The sequence below is a fragment of the Mytilus galloprovincialis genome, chromosome 6 (assembly GCF_965363235.1).
Source record: "Mytilus galloprovincialis chromosome 6, xbMytGall1.hap1.1, whole genome shotgun sequence".
In the NCBI taxonomy this organism is placed as follows: domain Eukaryota; kingdom Metazoa; phylum Mollusca; class Bivalvia; order Mytilida; family Mytilidae; genus Mytilus; species Mytilus galloprovincialis.
This window is the reverse complement of record NC_134843.1, coordinates 41,605,322-41,624,709: the sequence shown is the minus strand read 5'-3', so window position 1 is coordinate 41,624,709 and position 19,388 is coordinate 41,605,322. Positions and strand designations below refer to the sequence as shown.

The 19,388-nt window shown below is 33.9% G+C and overlaps 2 protein-coding genes across 3 annotated transcripts; one reads left to right on the top strand and one right to left on the bottom strand.

Moving 5' to 3' along the window:
- Positions 1-232: 232 nt before the first annotated feature.
- On the bottom strand, positions 233-19,079 carry LOC143079596 (lysosomal phospholipase A and acyltransferase-like). Of its 2 annotated transcripts, none has more exons than XM_076255013.1 (6): positions 18,919-19,079; positions 18,141-18,303; positions 17,401-17,522; positions 16,920-17,021; positions 1,461-1,688; positions 233-810 (listed from the first exon to the last, which is right to left on the bottom strand). In XM_076255013.1, exons 1-6 carry the CDS (start codon positions 19,004-19,006, stop codon positions 296-298), a joined length of 1,218 nt encoding a protein of 405 aa, XP_076111128.1. In that variant the 5' UTR covers positions 19,007-19,079; the 3' UTR covers positions 233-295. The 2 variants fall into 2 exon arrangements, with proteins under 2 accessions (XP_076111128.1, XP_076111129.1); XM_076255014.1 differs by having other exon boundaries at positions 16,920-17,018.
- Positions 5,658-13,281, top strand: LOC143079595 (uncharacterized). Its single transcript, XM_076255011.1, has 3 exons — positions 5,658-5,792; positions 6,494-6,546; positions 9,458-13,281. The coding sequence occupies exons 2-3, from the start codon at positions 6,503-6,505 to the stop codon at positions 13,188-13,190; spliced, it is 3,777 nt and encodes a 1,258-aa protein (XP_076111126.1). The 5' UTR covers positions 5,658-5,792; positions 6,494-6,502; the 3' UTR covers positions 13,191-13,281.
- Positions 19,080-19,388: the final 309 nt, after the last annotated feature.

Here is a 19,388-nt window from a genome sequence, read left to right as displayed (position 1 = left end):
GACGAACGAACGAACGGACCGTGACGAACGGACGCACAGACCAAAAAACATAATGCCCCTCTACTATCGTAGGTGGGGCATAAAAAATACTTCAATAATGATAATGTGAGTAAAACACTTTTTGGGTACCTAAAGCCATGTCTCAAATTTAATTTAGTCAAAACTTTCCATAATATGTATATGTTCATGCAATAACCCTATAATACAAATAACGAAATAAAACGATGTTAAATACTTTTTCTAATAAAAATTTATTGAGGAAGTTCTCATATCTTATAGTTTTTCCAAATATGAACTATTTGATCAAAATGCTTTTGATGTAATCTATTACAATATCCTTTTTCAGCATATCGAGATGTTTAATTCCATGAAATTGCTTCGAATCAATAGGCTGTTTCTGAAGCGTTTTCCAACGTAGGCAACCTTCTAAACTTCGCAGAGAAACTGTATGGTCACCATCTTCATTTATTGGCGTTGGCTGTTTGTCTGGCCACTCATCTTTTGTGTATACCAAGGTTTTGGCAGTTAGTAACCCAGAGCTGTATAAGCAGTGTACCTGGACATTCGGAGGTTTCATTGGATCTACTAAGTTCTCTGTGTCTTTCCTCATAAAATATCCATCGGGAAAATTTATATCTGTAAAAAACTGTTTATAATCATTCACAGTATAATTTCTTGTCGGTGTCTGAATCAGAACTTCAGTTTTATTCCAAAACTGGTCTGAAGGCAACAGAAAAGCAGAACTTGGCATTGATCGTTGCACTGAACGTGCTCTTAGAGCCTTTACTGTCGCAATGTTCATATCGTCACCTAAAAAATATAGAGAATCACAATTATGATTATTGTTCGTGAACATTCAAAAGACGTATGTCTATTTACTTTATAGATATAAACTCGTCCATGTGTGTGTGTTTGTACACAGTGCTTTTAAAACGAAAAATGTCTGAACCGTATTTCTAATTTTAATGAAGGTTGGCATCTAGAGATTGTAGTTATTGTAAGTTACTGACAAATTGAAACCGATTTTTTATATGTTTTCCCTGTTTCTAAATTTGTATATTGCTGTTGTATATCTGTCTGCCATTTTTACATCTTTTAAGAAAAAATATTGTTGAAACTAGGATTCTTGTCAAAAATTTGCATTTCAATTGGTACTTTTGAATTTTTTGAAAAGGGTGGTACGTTTTAATGTTTTTCCCCGGTACGAATTCATCAAATGGAATGTTTGTTAAAATTGTATATATATTTACTAGTTTTTGGTGGTAAGACTAAAAGTATCAGTTCAAGTATTTACAGATCCATCTTGTTTCAAAATCGAATTTATTCTCGGTTAACAGAACTGTAGCCAATCTTGTTCGAATTTATTCTTTTTATTTGCATATAAATACAACAGCTTACAGTAGGTTACATTTACAAGAAACATGAATGAGGTACATATAATTAATAAAAATATCAAATACCAGACGCCTGCATCTTGATAGTTTTGACACTACCTCCCCATGGCGCAGATAAAGTGACGAAAGATCCAATGAATTTGTCCTTCCATTCCTGGGGTTTCTGGTTAAGAAAGTAGAGTAACACAAGGTTACCTAAACTGTGACCTAAAAGCACAACTTTACTGTTGTTGTTGATAGTGTATGTATCTTCTACCAGCTTTGTAAGTTGTGAATAATAACCACTCATTTCGTCTGAAAACAAAGTTAAGATTTTTAAAGTGATATGACACGTGTTTTTGAAATCGTAATTTTAATGAAATTATTGAACTAATGCATAAAATTGAAAATGGAAATGTGGAATGTGTCAAAGAGACAACAACCCGACCATAGAACAGACAACAGCAGAAGGTCATCAACAGGTCTTCAATGCAGCGAGAAATTCCCGCACGCGGAGGCGTCCTTCAGCTGGCCCCTAAACAAATATATTATTCTAGTTCAGTGATAATGAACGCCATACTTAACTCCAAATTGTACACAAAACCCTAAATAAAAAAATAATACAAGACTCTAACAAAAAAGGGAGCGGCTCCTGACTTGGGACAGGCGCAAAACTGCGGCGGGGTTAAACATGTTTATAAGATCTCAACCCTCCTCCTATACCTTGTATGTTTGCTAAACTAATATGAGTTTTCTATGCACGGTTTTGTACATTTATTTCGAATCCATAACATATAATCGACATTTTTTCTTTTAGTTTAAACAGTATTTTTATTCAAACAAACTGAATTGGATTGACCAACAGGCAAAGTCTATGTAAGCCCTCTCCATAAAACATGGAACAATATATTACATTCAAACAGGCACAAACACAATGGCAACACACAATTAATTTGAAATAAAAAAAAAAGTTTAATTTAGTGAAAAGTGTGTCTGCTTATAAACTTTCGTGTTTTAATGCCAAGTTTTACTTATTCAAAACTTACGTTAACATTCAACAAAAAAAAAAACCATTAAGCACGTGAAAAATTTTATTGTTTTTATTTCCTCTCACGAGGTAATCAGGAGAAATAACGATCAAGCCACACAAATATTAAAAGAGTCTTTCAAAATTAAAATAAGGAGATGTGGTATGATTGTCAATTAGACAACTATCCACATAAGGTCAAATGCAGTGGCGGATCCAGAACTGTTTGTAAAGGGGGCCCCTGACTGACCTGGGGTCGCGCTAGTCACACTTCAGTGATTCCCTATAAAATCAACCAAATGTTTTCCCCGGGCCCGTCTATGCAAACACTGCAGAAAATAGATATAAGAAGATGTAACATGAGTGTCAATGAGTGCCAACTCTCCTTCAAAGTCACAATTTAGATGTAGACTAAATGATCAGCAAAGGTAAATGTGAATGTCAATATTTAAAAAATTGATAAAAAAACGAGCAAAAACGAAAACCTTTTTTTCAAATTTTGAATTGTTAAGTGCGGTCATTCTGATGTATTGCTATCACATAAATTTCCATTATGCAAATTATTTTTGGGTTTACAACCGATCTACAAAAAGAGTGCACACGCTGAAATGTCTCGCCTTATTTACTAATCATTGATATAATGTTGATAGTCCTAAATATAAAGCTTTATTGCAACTGTCACATAAACTTAACATTTACCAAGAAATCTAAACATAGACCAATGAACCATGAAAATGAGGTCAAGGTCAGATAAACCATGGCAGACAGGCATGTACAGATAAAAATTCTGCCATACAACAAATATAGTTGACATATTGCTTATAGTTTGAGAAAAACAGACAAAAAAAAAAGCACAAAAAAACCTACTGAGCAATGAACCGTGAAAATGAGGTCAAGGTCAAATTAAATCTGCGCGACTGACAGATAGATCATAAAACATATCCATTTACCAAATATAGTTGACCTATTGCATCAAAACTAAAAAAAAAACTCAACTTTGACCACTAAACCATGAAAATGAGGTCAAGGTCAAATGACAGTACACCTTACAATAATTCTATACACTAACTATGGTAGACCTATTGCATACAGTATATACGAAAAACCGACAAAACACAAAAACTCAAGTTTAACCACTGAACCGTGAAAAAGAGGTCAAGGCCAGATGTCACCTGCCAGCTGGACATGTACACATTACAGTCCTTCCATACATCGAATATACTAGAGCTATTGCTTATAGTATATGAGATGGACTTAACCTTGTTCACTGGTCCATTAAGTGAGGTCGAGGTCAAGTGAAAACTGCCTGACAGACATGAGGACCTTGCAAGGTACGCACATACAAAATAAATTCATCCTATTACTTATAACATGTATAATTAGAGAGAATTTAACATTACAAAAAATCTAAACTTTTTTTTCAAGTAGTCATTGAACCATGAAAATGGGGCCAAGGACATTGTTCATGTGACTGACGGAAACTTTGTAACATGAGGTATCTATATACAAAGTACGAAGCATCCAGGTCTTCCGCCTTCTGAAATATAAAGCTTTTTTGAAGTAAGCTAACGACGCCGCCGCCGCCACCGCCGGATCATTATTCCTATGTAGAGCTTTCTGCGACAAAAGTCGCAGGCTCGACAAAACTATAGATCCACGGTCATTATCTAGTACATTAAAAATAACATTACTTATCGCGTGTTTTAAATTCATTTTTTCAACAGATACTCCTATAAATATTGTTTTTAAACACAAATCAATAATAAGAAAATGTGCTGTCGTAATATAAAATTGAGAATAAAAATGGCCAAAGAGAAAACTAGCCGACCATAGAGCAGACAACAGCAGAAGGTTACCAACAGGTCTTCAATGCAGCGAGAACCGATGTACACGTACCGAAAAATTGTGTTAAAGCTTGCGGATATCTCAAGAACGTTTTGCGACACTCCCGGCAAGGACCGGTAACTCTGTTATTGTTTTTGCGGGAAAAAGTGAATGGCTTCTCATATTCAATCTTTTAGAAAAAATGATTTTTTTACAGAAGAGTGTCCACACTGCACTATTATGAAAGTAGTAGATTAAAATGATATACAAATGGATGAAAATTATATATGTTCAAGCAGTCGTAATATTAATATAATAAATGTATATAGCAACAAACCAGTGCACATTCTTGGACTATTAGTATATTAGTATAATAGTCCCAGGTATACTGATTTGTATCACTACAATATAATAGCCCTTATGGACGGTGTGGTTGAATATCCTGTCATTTATTCATCATCCACGCACGAACTTGTATCAGAAAAAAGATTATATCTCTGTATACTAACCTCAGTTTCAGGTATAGAGGTGTGACCTTTTTCTGTTACACGCGTTTTTGACCATCCACAAGAACTTGCGGTCATCCGATGTTCAGTACTTTAGTACTTATATTTAAAATGTAATATAATTTTATTTGATAATAACATTTTCAGATTAGAAACAAGAAATTATAATAAGTTTTTTGAACTGTTCTATATTATCTATCTTTTTTATTTCTACAGGAATATTAATTCAAAAAACTGTACCGGAATATAGAAATGTTTTTTTTCTCATAAAATTTGTTCTCGGAAGTAGTATGAAAAGACAATTACTTGTACTGTCCAATGAACGCAAGGCATATCTTGCATTAACATTTTGTTTATTGTGAAATAATAATTCAGGTTGCAAGACTATTTACACACTTATACATTAATAATCCTTTGGATTCATTATTATTCGTTGGATACCAATTTTGGTGGATTTCGTTGGTAAAGGTGAACCACGAAATTAAATGTTCAACGAATGACAAATTTTCTATAGGCTTGTTTGTAGACTTTTGCAAAACCACGAAATCAAATATCCACGAACATGCAAGTTTTCCTCAATCCACGAAAATTGGTACCCACCAAAAATAAATGAATCCACAGTATGTGATTCTTGTTTAAAAAGTGTTCATCCTAATTTTCTTGGTATGAATATGCGTGTAATATTTGCCACTGTCCGTTAAGAATCTTTACATCCATCCATAGTTAAGCATCAGCCATGCCAATAGTTATGCGAATCTTCTATGAGATGAAATGCCAAATAATAAAAATGCCACACATAACAAATGTATGCACATTCAACGCGTTATCGAAACGTATTGTGTGCACATATTCAGACAACGTCAACAGAACATGCACAAATCTATTGGTAACGTCTATGATATTTTGTTTGTAACGTCATAATAGCGCCCAGAAGAAACCTACTTCTCTGTTGTCTAAAGGAGCTTTTACTTCACGACCGCAAACATTAGCGTTTATGATAAAACTGAATAGTCTTGGAAGATATTGAGATTAAATTTTAAGAAGAATTCATCGAAGACGAAGGTAAGTTGCTATTTTCATATTTATACAAATAGATAGAAAGTATTATACTTCGATAAAGATCCACTCGATTTCCGTACTACTAGTCCTGATATAGAGTAAGCGGGTTTGTTTGGTATTTTAGAAATAAATGACTCACAAATGAGTTTGGTGGGCATTATATTTGGTATCGATGTATAATAGACGGATTTTTTTCGCCTGTTTAAGATAAATACTTAAATGAGGTTCACCATAAAATAACAGAATTCTATATCGCTATTATTTGGAACTGTAAGAGCATAGTAAAATAAAAGGCAATATATGTTAATGAAGTAATTCTGGCTTCGTTGTTGGTATTACATTATAGTCAAATCTAACTTTTAAACGTTGGAATTGAGTAACAGGAATTTTGAAGAAGAAAAATCTACAAAACGAACTAATTCTAAACATTAATAAAAAAGAGTAAGAAAAAAGACGATAAGAAAAGAAACCACAAAAGCCATGGATAATCTTCATGTAAATACTCGCCAGTAAAGGAATGTTTATTTCTGTTCCCCTTTTTCAGATTTCCGTCTTTCTGCGTGCATGGTAATGTTATTTCATGGTTTTATCTTCTGCTCATATACGTCAGATGTTATATTGTTGACTTGGTTTATACTATTTTTTCTCTTTAACAGCATGTTCGTATGCCTGTTAAAAGTAACCCCCTTTTTTATTTATTATAGTTTGACGATATGGTAGTGGACCAAGACTACCAGGATGAAGAAATGTTTTCTCAGTAAGTATATTATTTTAACTTATATCGTGCCGGCAAGACGACACATACATTAACCAAAGTCAGGGATGTTTTGTTGAAATTTATTTTTTCACGGAGGTATACGAAATTTAGTTCACTCTTTATTATACCGGAGATTTGTCAGTCATTACTTTAATCCACGAATATAGAAGATAGTCAAACATCCAGGGAGAAAACAGAATCGAGCAATACAAATATTGTTAGGCATGAATATCAATAAATTTTATTCAAGGGATATTATAAAATTATTAAAACAAGTCTAAAAACTGAGGGAAATCTAAAAATGTACATGATAAAATTATAAGATATAAAGCAACTGCTCTTGGTGTCAAACGTGTAAAGCGATGGCCGTCTGCGTCAGAATTCCTAGTTTCCGTAAACCAAATTTATAGTTTAGGAAAAGACTGCTCTACAGTTATATTTATGCGATCTGGTATTCGAGTATAAGACGCATAGTGGTTAAAAAAAGACGTGCGGACCAGGAGACGTGAGATACAAAATGTGTGTTTTTTTACTTTTTTATACAGTCCTAACGGCACAAACAGAAAGAGATCACATTACGATTAGAGTTTAGCTTTAAATAAGGTCAATCTTTCTTCGATCTAGTAGATTTATTTCGACCCCCACTCATAAATTATGAAAGTGAAGCATTGTTCGCTGTCTTAGTAGTACTAGTATTATGTATGACCCCATGTATATGCGCTTGCATTGTCCGGGTTCCCGGGTTCAAGTCATGCTTTTGTTTTTAGATTTTTTTTTCTGAATTTTCCATATAAAATGTATGGAACTAAATTAATGGATAATTGTATGAAAAAAAACATGTATATTTAAAGGGATAGGCAGTTGAAATAGTTTATCTGAAATGTATTAGAGACGTAGGTTGTCAAACACATTGACAAATATAGAAGTTGCTGTAGAGAAATTTAAATATATTAACTAGAATACATCCGCGAAATTTCGCGGGCATTCAGAGCTTGCTTGAAAGTATATAAATTGTGGTAGGAAAGAATATTTGTAAAATATTGAATTACTGGGAGATTTCCTGAGGAAAGGTATTAAAAGTCATTGGTACTTTGGGACAGGACAATTTTTTTTCCCAGCCCAGCTCCTCCTTTTTTCCCAAAATTACATTTTTTTTTGTTTTTCTATTAATCTCAATAATTTTAGCGTTTATCTGTTTATTATGAACATTCATTACCATAAATAAAGTGTCTTTCCTTTTTACTATCAATTCTCAATTTACTAATCGATCCACGGCGGTCATTGACATATTATATAGACCCTCTCTATTTAATAAACTCTGTGACCGCCGTGGATAGTAAACTTGAAAATGATAGCAGATAGCAAATACACTTTATTCATAGTATAACATGTATGTACAAAGAATACAGAAAAACGTAAACCGGAAGTCTAGTCTGACTGAAAATTCCGTCCAATGACGGAAACAATATTTATGTCACCCGATCGACAATGTCGGGTGACATATTGCTTTTCCTCTGTTTCTTTTTCTGTATTATTATTATTATTTTTATTATCCTTTCACCTATTTTGTCCGGCAGTTTTCTCTGAGCCAATGGAACCAATCTTAGTGATAGTTAAGTATAATGAGGAAAACAAAATTTCGGGTTCCTGTAGGTCTTAAGACCATTTAAAATGGCTGCCGTTACCATGGAAACGGAACAAATGTGAAAAATTCCACTTTTTGGTTTTGGTGAATTATTTGGAGATGCTTTAACTTAGAATCATTATATTTTGATACAATGTAGGTGCCGGCTATATACTTGTTTTGGATGATTTTTGGCATTCATTGGAACTACTATGTTGCCATGGAAACTACACCAAAAATTTCCAAAATATCGAAATGCTCCTAATTTAATGAAACTTCACAGTAACGATGAGCAACATTGGTAGATGTGCAATTTGGCGTTGGAATTTTGAAAATGTCTGCCGTTACCATGGAAACAATGCAAAAATGGTCAAAATGCTTCAAAAACCATAAAGTGGCATTTACTTTCTTAAAATGGTAGGTTAAATCCATTGAAACTTTGATGGTATGTTCCCTCCTGTGTACCAATGTGGTATCTGCCATTAGAAATTTGGAATTGTATCTGTTACCATAGAAACCAGCCAAAATGTCAAAAATCTCAAAATGCCCCAAAATTGATGAAACTTAATATATTTGTTGACTGTCAAGTCTGCATTAGACTTTTGAAGTTAGGATTTCCAAAATGGCCACCGTTGCCATGGAAACTGCAAAAATGTCAAATATTTTCAAAATGCTCCAAACTTAATGAAATTTAATATTATTGTTAACTGGCATGTATAGATGAGACTTTTGACTTTGGAATTTTCAAAATGGCTGCCGTTGCTATGGAAACAGCAGAAATATGAAACTTCTGACAATGCTCTAAATGTACTGAAAATTTACAGAAAGATATATCCCAATTAACAGATCTGCATTCACTGTTTGATTATTTTAAAATGGCTGCCGCTTAGTGGCAATGGGGGAAGGGTGACATCCGCTATTGCTTGCAATCGCAAGTCTAGTTTTTCTTTCGTTTTCCTTCCAAAATAACCTATACTGAATAATCATAAGCAAGGATGATAAATGCGACAATACATGGTACCTATATGACACGAAGTGGGATGATTAATTTATTGTGGAAGAAAGAGACGTGACACACAAAATGAGGTCTCCTCATTTAATAGTATAGAAGCCTGAGATAAAAATCCAAGGGGTTACACACTATTGATGAAAAGAAAGTATTTGCCCTATCATTTTAAAAGGGTATATATGTATTCAAATATTACATACAACAATAGACCTGTCATTTTAAAAGGGTATATATGTATTCAAATATTACTTACAACATATTACTTTATTTTTTTTAAGATCAGAACAGAAAGAGAAAACTCTTGAGTCAGACATTGATATGGTTGAAAGAGAAATCAAAAGAAAGAATGAAAGAATCATCGAATTGGAATTAATGCTAGAAGAAAAGCAAGATTGGTTCAATCTGAAGTCTCAAATGGTAAAGAAGCTTGAAGGTGAACTCAATTATGTTCATGCTCGTCACCCAGAACGTTTTACCTTTGACGACGCCGGGACAAGCTTGGTACCTAAGTCATTGGAACAAACATTGAAAGATCTGGAGCGAGAAGAGAGAGAAGAAACATTCCGCACAAAGTACATGCCCGTTTATCATAAAGAAACGGAAATATTCCGTAAACGAGGCAAATACCCAACTAATGTCCCGTATTTTAATGAGGTATCCATGGCATCAGAATTTTTAAAGAAGAAATATTTAGAGGCGTTTGGCGAGTGTTTTTCTTTTGATTACAAAAAGAAGTCTTTTCCATTAAAACAAGACCCTATCTCTCGTAAACACATCAGACCATCTCAGTCATCGTTTATACAGCAAGAGGGTAACAGGAAATTCTTGGTTTCCGGTCATCTTGGTGAGACAGAGCTACTCCCAGCTGTCACAGAGGCATGTGATCTGGAAAGGTTTTCTGAAATTCCAGCAAACAAGTCTTTAACCGGGTTGGATGATTTAAAAGTTACGTATGCAATAGAAAATTTAACCAGGGACAAGAATAGTGAATATGATGAAGATTGCGACTGGAAAAACATGACATCGATAAACATTGCCTATGAACTCAAATTAGATAAACAAGTCAACTTTAATGAGATTAGAAAGAAGTGTGGTGATACCCCTATAAAACTTGGAATCATGACAAATGAATCAGTCGAGAAGAACTGGGGGCAAGGTGGAGAAAGTTTGAATATGTGGAGGACAAGACCAAAGCTTGGACGCCCAAATTCACCACGACCATCTAATGATAAAAAACAAGCAGACCGTGCTAATGTTGTAGAATTGATAAATGGAAATAATCAATTCAATACTGTGAGAGGAACCGCCAAAAAACTTCCAACTGAAACATTGAAAGAACATGGTCTCAAGAAATCTTTAAGCATGGAATCCGTATTTGAAGGAGATGGTACAAAAATGCGCCCAAATTTTAAATGGCGGATGGGCGACGAATGTGTTTCCTTAGAAAAGTATATAAATGTTTATACTAGAAATCCAGAAGAATTGTACGAAGCTGTTAAAAAACGGGCTATTGAAAAAGAGGAAGAAGAAGACTACGAGGAAAATGTATTGTATCATGAAGAAATCAAAGCTAGTTTAATCGGTATCGATGAAACTAAAATGAAGTCAAATTTAAGAATTTTAGATAAATTTATAAGAGAAGAAGAAAAAGAAAAAAAGAAAGCTAAATCAACACTGAAACAAGTCAACACTGAGAATTGTGATGAGGCAATAGATAGTACCCTTAATGAAGAAGTAAAAGCCGAGGAGGAAAAGACAGTTTTGCAACAAGACCAAACCGGAAGTTGTTCTGAGGATATAGACGCTACAGATGAAGTCGGTGTTGAGAAGAAAATGAATACTAGCTTTGACATAATTGAAGAAATCAAAGCTAGTATAATCGGTACCGATAAAGCTAAAATTAAATCAAATTTGAGAATTTTGGATAATTTGATAAGAGAAGAAGAAGAAAAAGAAAAAGCTAAATTAGAACTGAAACAAGTCCACACTGAGAATGCTGACCAGGCCGCCGTAGATGTTACCGGTAATGACAAAATGAGTGACGAGAAGGAAAAGATAGTTCTGCCACCAGACCAAACCGGAAGTTGTTGTGAGGATACAGACGGTGCAAACGAAGTTGGTTTTGAGAAGAAAATTAATACTTGTTTTGACATAATTTTTGAAAAACCAAAGAAAAGAATGTCTAAACCCAAACTCTCCTCCGAAAAAAGAAAAACTGCCAACCTGATGCCTAACGTCATAGACCAGAATATTAAGAGGAATGAAAACAAAGAAGATGTAAAACTGGAGGAAAAGAAAGTTAATACTTGTTTTGACATAATGTTTGAAAAACCAAAGAAACATACTTCTAAACCCAAACTATCCTCGGGAAAAAGAAAAACCTTCAATCTGATGGCGAATATCACAGACCAGAATATTAAGAGCAATGAAAATACTGAAGATGTTAAACTGGAGGAAAAGAAAGTTAATACAACATTCGACATTATGTTTGACAGTCCAAAGAAAAAAAGGACTAAACCGAAACTCACTTCTGGAAGAAAGGCAAAGTTTCAATTGAAACGTTCTAATGATGAAAAGAAAGACAAAAGTCATGATAACGAACAAAAAGAAGATGCAACAACTGCTGACAGTCAAGTTGCTGTTGAAAATGTTGGTAGTGCATACAAAGAAGAGCATACATTAAAGGCAAGTGTAAGTTTTGATGTCTTTTTCGAGAGTCAAAAGAAACTGAAACCTAAACCAAAGCTGAGCTTTATCAATAGAAAGAAGGAAAACGAAACAAAAAGCAAAAGTGACGTTAGCGAAGTCCTAAAAGAAGAGAAACATGAGAAATTGCCTATAGTACCTAGTAAAACAACTGAGGAAAAACTATCAAATGGAGGAAAACTCGGAGGAAAGTTTACATATGGAAAACTCGGGAGAAAGTTTACCAGTGACGTCATCAGGAAAGATGACAATGAAATTAGGTTCCGATTCTCAATTCTCCATGGCACCACTATTATCCCAAGCAGAATCCCTGTTATGGTTAGGAGATTTGACGAACAAAACATGTCTTTAACCGGACTAAACAATGAACAGCCACACTTTAGTTCCGCCAGAAATATTCCTGTCCGTGTAATGAGGTTAACTAAAACAAACAAGGCAACTATAACTCGCCCGCTAGCTGTAAGATCGTTCCCGGAGAGCAAAATATCAGTTAGACGAGGAATTGATATTAAAATCAATAGCACAGGAAATGCTAAAAGTCCGATTGGTGATGATAGGAGATCGCCTAGAAAAAGAGAGAGAGGTACAAAATTGCCCCGAATCACAAGGAAATCTAGAATACCGGTCCGAATAAAGGGGTTTGTTTGGAAGACTAACGAGAGTAAAGACAAGCGAAAAACAGATGAAAGTAGACGCTTACTTGCACCTCTAAGTAGAATTCCAATTCCAAAAGATAAAATACGTCGTCCTAGTGACTGCATAATACCAAGACTTGATCCGAATGAACATTTACCCCAAATATTTCATAGTAATTCAAAGAGAGAAGAGCAAGTTAAATTTCCTGAAACAAACCGAATTCTTGTTTCCGGTACTCCCATGACCATAGGCGAGAAAGGCGAAAGAACTTATCCAGAGTTCCTGCAGTTACCTTCTGTTATGGGAACGTTACCACCAATAGTCGGCAGAAGTGACACGTATGTAAACCGACCATTGTCAGCCTCTGGATTAAAAAAACTTCCGCCAATTAAAAGCACAAGCAAAACAACGGAAATGGAACGTCCGATGTCGTCTGTAAGGTTATCGCCGTTGTTTACCGCCTTTGAGAATACAGAAACCCGACCACTATCGGCAATTGGATCACCAAAAGTTCCACCAATTATAGATGGCAATACGTTCGAAATGTATCGTCCTTCGTCATCATTATCTGGGTATGCACTTCTTCCACCTATTCCAAGTTATAAGCGAGGCTCAGTTAAAGACGATAAAGTACCAGTTGAAGAATCAAACCGATCGAGAGGAAACTGATGTATTACCCAAAACGGCAGAATAATTATGATTTTTTTATTTTATTTTATTTTTATGTTTTGTTTTATTGATATAAAGATTTTTCTATACACATGTTGTTTATTTATTAATTTATGAAAAGAAAAAAGTCTACGAAGGAATCATTCTGAGAACTTAAACATTAATAAACATTTTTATTGGAACTGAAATTGGTATTTAATATTTATGAGGGTCTGTATGGCAGTGAAAGTTTGTTTTCATTTCTGTAGTCTTTAATTTATTTTGTGATATTTCTCTATCCTTAATTTGCTTTGCGCATTATTTTCTTTCTCTTCGAGTATATACATAGATAAATAAAGGATTTTGAAAGATACTCGAAACGTATTATGCACATGGAAATATATGTGCTGGAGACGGATAAGATATATACAGGAAAGAAATCAAAGTTTGCATGGACATCTTTCTCTTTTAACAAATCATGAAATAGTGTTATACTATCGACATGTTGAGAAAATTCATTTACTTTTCGATTGCTAAAATCTGGATGAAAATAACACTCTAAATATTATGCGTCAAAGAGATTGACCTTCATGAGGAACGCTTTAAACCAAAAACATGTATATAAAAGCAAGGAATGTATTAACAGGTTAAAACGGTAAGCACTACATGATATAAGGTACCGAAAAATAGAAGTCCATTGTGTTGGCCTGTAGATTTATTTTGATTTGTTGTGTCACTATCTAATTAAAGTACACTCACATCTCCTTTTAGGGTTAGTGTTAGGGTTAGGATTAGGTTAGGGTGAGTGTTAGGGTTAGGTTAGAGTTAGGGTTAGATGATACCTGCCAGACAGACATATACAGTTTACAATCCTTCCATACAACAAATATAGTTGACCTATTGCTTATAGTTTAAGAAAAATAGATCAAAAACACAAAAAAACATAACAGTTACACTGAGCAATGAACTGTGAAGATAAGGTCAAGGCCAAATAAATCATTCAAGAGTGACATGTACATCATCAAATATTTCCATACACCAAATATAACTGACCTACTGCATTTAGTTTTTAGTAGAAAAAAAAGACCAAAACTCAAAAACTTAACTTTGTCCAATGAACAAGGTGCCGAAGACCTTACAATTATTCCATATACAGTAGACCTATTACATACAGTATCAGAAAAAAAAACCAGAACAAAACACAACAAGAGTGCACACTCTGAAATGTCTCGCCTTCTATACTAATCATTTATATTATGTTAATAGTCCTAAGTATAAAGCTAAGCTTTAATACAATTGTCACATAAACTTAACATTAACCAAGATAACTAAACAAAGACCAATTAACCTTGAAAATGAGGTCAAGGTCAAATGAACCATGCCAGGCAGACATGTACAGCTAACAATGCTTCTATACAACATATATAGTTGACCTATTACTTATAGTTTAAGAAAAATAGACCAAAACACAAAAACTTAACACTGTGCAATGAACTGTGAAAATGAGGTCAAGGTCAAATAAAACCTGCGCGACTGACATAAAGATCATAAAATATTTCCATACACCAAATATAGATGACCTATGGCATATAGTATTAGATAAAAAGACCAAAACTCAAAAACTTAACTTTGACCACTGAACCATGAAAATGAGGTCAAGGTCACATGACATCTGCCCGCTAGATAGGTACACCTTACAATCATTCCATACAACAAATATAGTAGACCTATTGCATATAGTATGAGAAAAACAGACCAAAACACAAAAATTTAACTATAACCACTGAACCATGAAAATGAGGTCAAGGTCAGATGACACCTGCTAGTTGGTCATGTACACCTTACAGTCCTTCCATACAACGAATGTACTAGCCCTATTGCTTGTAGTATCTGAGATATGGACTTGACCACCAAAACTTAACCTTGTTCACTGATCCATGAAATGAGGTTGAGGTCAAGTGAAAACTGTCTGACAGACATGAGGACCTTTCAAGGTACGCACATATTAAATATAGTTAACCTATTACTTATAATAAGAGAGAATTCAACATTACAAAAAATCTGAACTTTTTTTTCAAGTGGTCACTGAACCATGAAAATGAGGTCAAGGACATTGGACATGTGACTGACGGAAACTTCGTAACATGAGGCATCTATATACAAAGTATGAAGCATCCAGGTCTTTCACCTTCTGAAATATAAAGCTTTTAAGAAGTTAGCTAACACCGCCGCCGCCGCCGCCGGATCACTACCCCTATGTCGAGCTTTCTGCAACCTACCATTTGGAGATTTTCACCTTACAATTCTTCCATACACTAAATATACTAGACCTATTGCTTATAGTATCTGAGTTACTTGACCACCAAAACTGAACCTTGTTCACTGATCAAGGTCAATTCAATACTGTTTGACAGACATAAAGACCTTACAAGGTACCCACATACAAATATCCTATAACTCATAAAATAAGAGAGAAATTAACATTACAAAAAATCTTAATTTTTTTCAAGTAGCCACTGAACCATGATAATGAGGTCAAGGACAATGGATATGTGACAAACGGAAACTTCGTTTTAAAATGCATCTATATAAAAAATATTAAGCATCCAGGTCTTCCACCTACTAAAATATAAAGCTTTTTAAAAAATTAGTTGACGCCGCGCCGTTGCTATCGGATCACTATCCTAATGTAGAGCTTTCTGCGAAAAAAGTAGGAGGCTCTAAGAAAAAACCCTCAGTGGCGGATCCAGAACTTTTCATAAGGGGGTCCGCTCCAGACATGCTTCAGTGATTCCCTATATATTCAACCAATCTTTTTCCACGAAAGGGGAGGCCAAGCTCCCTGGATCCGCCTATGAAATGAGGAGTGGATGTAAGCAATTATAAGAAACGGTACGGCATTAAACTATGAGAAAACCCATACCGTAAAATCTGCTATAAAAAAATATCTCAAATTGAAATTTTTAAATAGTTCAAATGAGAAAACTAACGGCCTTATTTAAAACGGAACAATTTACGAAAAACAATTATGACAGACATCTACAAAGGGAACGACTGAACTATACGGGCTCCAGACTTGGAACATGCACATAAAGAATATGGCAGGGTTAAACATGTGCCGGAGCGTTCAACCCTCCCCTGACCTTAGATAGAAGTGTAACAACACAACAAAAGAACACACTATAAAAAAAATTAATTGAAAATGTCTTTACTCATCAGATCGATACAAAGACCTTTTTCGTTTAGTTTAAAATCATCTCCATGATCAGAAAAAAATGTAACACGAGTAGTTTCCAAAGTTTGCTACTTTTCGATTTTGAGTCATCCAAGCATTTTACGTACATTTTGTACATTGTGTTTTTGCATTCCCACTCTTTAGAACTTGAATGCAGCTGATGAATGGACACTTGCCTTTATTGCATTCATTGGGGGAAGACTATTTGATATTCTAGGGGAGTTGTGGAGGTTTTTGGACATGCATAATCTGACCTGGTAATGACAGAAAAATAAATTTGACCAATACAGGATGAAAACTAACAGTCTGTACCACAAAATGTAAGAAAAGGCTACAATACCCCCCTCCCCAAATAAATAAAATGGTCGTCTCTTAACATTTGAAATGATTAGATACATAGTTAATGATTCTCGCTTTTTAACAACTGAATTTTAAGCGATTTTAAGATAATGTGATATATACTGTTGATTAATTTCTGATTTTGTAATATATCTTACTTTAGTTTGAGTACTTACTTGGTGCTTTTCTGAAGTCATATGGAGCCCCACGTACAGTTTTATTTCGAACGTAACCCCACTTAACCATATTCTGTACTATCATTGCATAGTAACCAACTACTAAAAAATACAACGAAATATTATTTACACGTAAGAATGAGCATCTAGCTGAAAGCATTTATACTCATATACAGGATTAGCATTGCGAAATTCTAAAGTTTGAACTGGTGGAAAATCTGTTAAAAGGCGGGAAGGTGTAACTCGTCAAAGTGTTTGCCCCAAATCGGTGTTTAAATGAGAAAAAGACAGAATTTGCAATTTTGAATCCTAGTATCGTATTTTCAATTTTTGTTTCATTTATTTTGTTAAGTATATAGTGGATCATTCGAGAGAGAGTAAATGTCTTTTTTCTGAGGTGTATACAAACATGTTTTAATCTTGCAATTTAAAAATTAAGACATATAGTTTATGTATTGCTAGAGTCTTAATGTCTACTTACATTTCTTAGAAATGTGAAAATCCGTTAGCCACTCGACACTTTCCGTATCTCCAAATCCAGTTACCCGTATGTCAACTCCGTCAGGATAACTGGTTGTGTGTGTCTTGTTGTTATATATAAGTCTGTAAAATGTTATTTACATACTAGCTTTTGTTGTTATATAAAAGTGAGTGTTATTTGTATGTAAGCATTAATTGTCAGGTGAGGATACAGAACATTTTCGGTAGAAAAGGGGGGTCAAGTGAGTATCGCAGTAGAACATGATTTCTTAAGGTCATTTTTTGTCTTTAAAACTGAAATAATTTGATGTGGTTAACCTTTGAAACAAAATGTTACAGTAGATGAGAATATACATGTAGCTCTACTATGATAAAATCTTTTCCGAATACTTTTTAATGGGATTACTACACGTGGAAAACATAATAAGATAAACAAAACAAAAACAAAATCGTAGCTGTCTATTTATAAATCGTACGACTTTTTTTTTTAAATCTTTAAGATTGATAGAATATGTTTTTCTTCACATATATGACAAAAATTACTATATAGATCAAATAATATACATTTTTTGTACATTTCATTTACTTATTTTTGAGAAGAAAGTCTGACAATAAATTGAATTGCTGAATCGAAACTTAAAAACAAGTAATAATATGACCGATAATTTGCCGCGGCATACAACTTCCTAAATACTGAAAAACTCCAATGATTCTTTCTCAATAAAATATTAATAATAATACCGGAAGTTTGAAATAAAGCAATCCGTCGCTTCTGGAGTCAGGACACTAAATATTCGTACCCACATGGTATAAAAATGCTTAGTTACTTTGGTGCAGCTAACATGCGGACCATGCGATGGTTTGTCCAATTTTCCTTCTATTCGAGTGCCTCCATCACCAGGAACTGAATAAATTAGAAGAAAAATGTTCATGCATGGTTCGTCGAGTTTGAAACTGATAAATTCTGTCTAACTGTATTATCCCTTTGCGCACAACACCATGAATATAATTTAAAGTCAACCCAGACTTACTATAAATCCCTTCATTGCATGGGTGAATTTGACGTTAAAATTTCTTTTCTACCAAAAACCATACGTTTTATACTATCTATTAGCTATAAATTCTTTCATACAATTTGTTTTTTTACTTTTGACTAAAGGCTAACCCGACTGCGTATTTGCTAAATAATATTGTTAAAAATGTCTTAATTCTAGATACCCAAAAGTAACGACACAGCGCCTTTTGTCCTCTTTCAAATGTAGATTTGGAAAGGATTTCCTTGAAAAAAAAGGGGTGTTATATGCCATTAATTAAGTTTCTTTTGTGTCCTTTGCATATTCTTCGTTTCTAAGATTCTATATTATAATTTTTTTTATAGTTTATCTTTATATATACTTTAAATCGTGTAAAAAATATGAAGTTATACTTTAGATCATTGAACCGCGGATAGAGGAACAGTCAGTAACCAATTTGCAATTTTACCAATAGTAATGCAAGTTCTAAATATAGTTATAGTTACCTAGTATAACAGGAGGCAGTTGTTTACCATAGTTCCCATCAATAACAAGAAACAAAAGTATCCACGAGATGACAAAAGCTGCATCCATGATTGAGATACATGTACATGTATGGGCACATAGGAAAATAAATACACAATTACTTCCTTGTTACATAATATAATGAGACATTGAATTTTAAATGGGATAAAAATAACCCACTTTTAACTTCAATTGAGGAAGTTTTTAGAAGAATTTATAAGTATGTCGATTTCATTTTGTATAACAATCAAGCATAGGTTTTTGATTTCGTAATGCTTATAAGATACATAAGCAAGTATCCGTATTTGGTAGATCTAAAAAAAATTATAAAATGAGCTAAAATTTTTGTTTTCGAAAAACTGACATTATACTGTAATTGATGGACGTTACTACAATGAATCATTTTTTTTTTTTGTAATGTGTTTATTGGCAAAGAACTACATGTATATTA

Coding starts and splice junctions, on each gene's coding strand:
- LOC143079596 (XM_076255013.1), bottom strand. CDS start 19,006: ATGGATGCAGCTTTTGTCATCTCGTGGATACTTTTGTTTCTTGTTATT. Junction 17,022..17,400: donor TTTTCACATTTCTAAGAAAT/GTAAGTAGACAT, acceptor TGTATTTTTTAG/TAGTTGGTTACTATGCAATG. Junction 811..1,460: donor TATCAAGATGCAGGCGTCTG/GTATTTGATATT, acceptor TATATTTTTTAG/GTGACGATATGAACATTGCG.
- LOC143079595 (XM_076255011.1), top strand. CDS start 6,503: ATGGTAGTGGACCAAGACTACCAGGATGAAGAAATGTTTTCTCA. Junction 6,547..9,457: donor GATGAAGAAATGTTTTCTCA/GTAAGTATATTA, acceptor ATTTTTTTTAAG/ATCAGAACAGAAAGAGAAAA.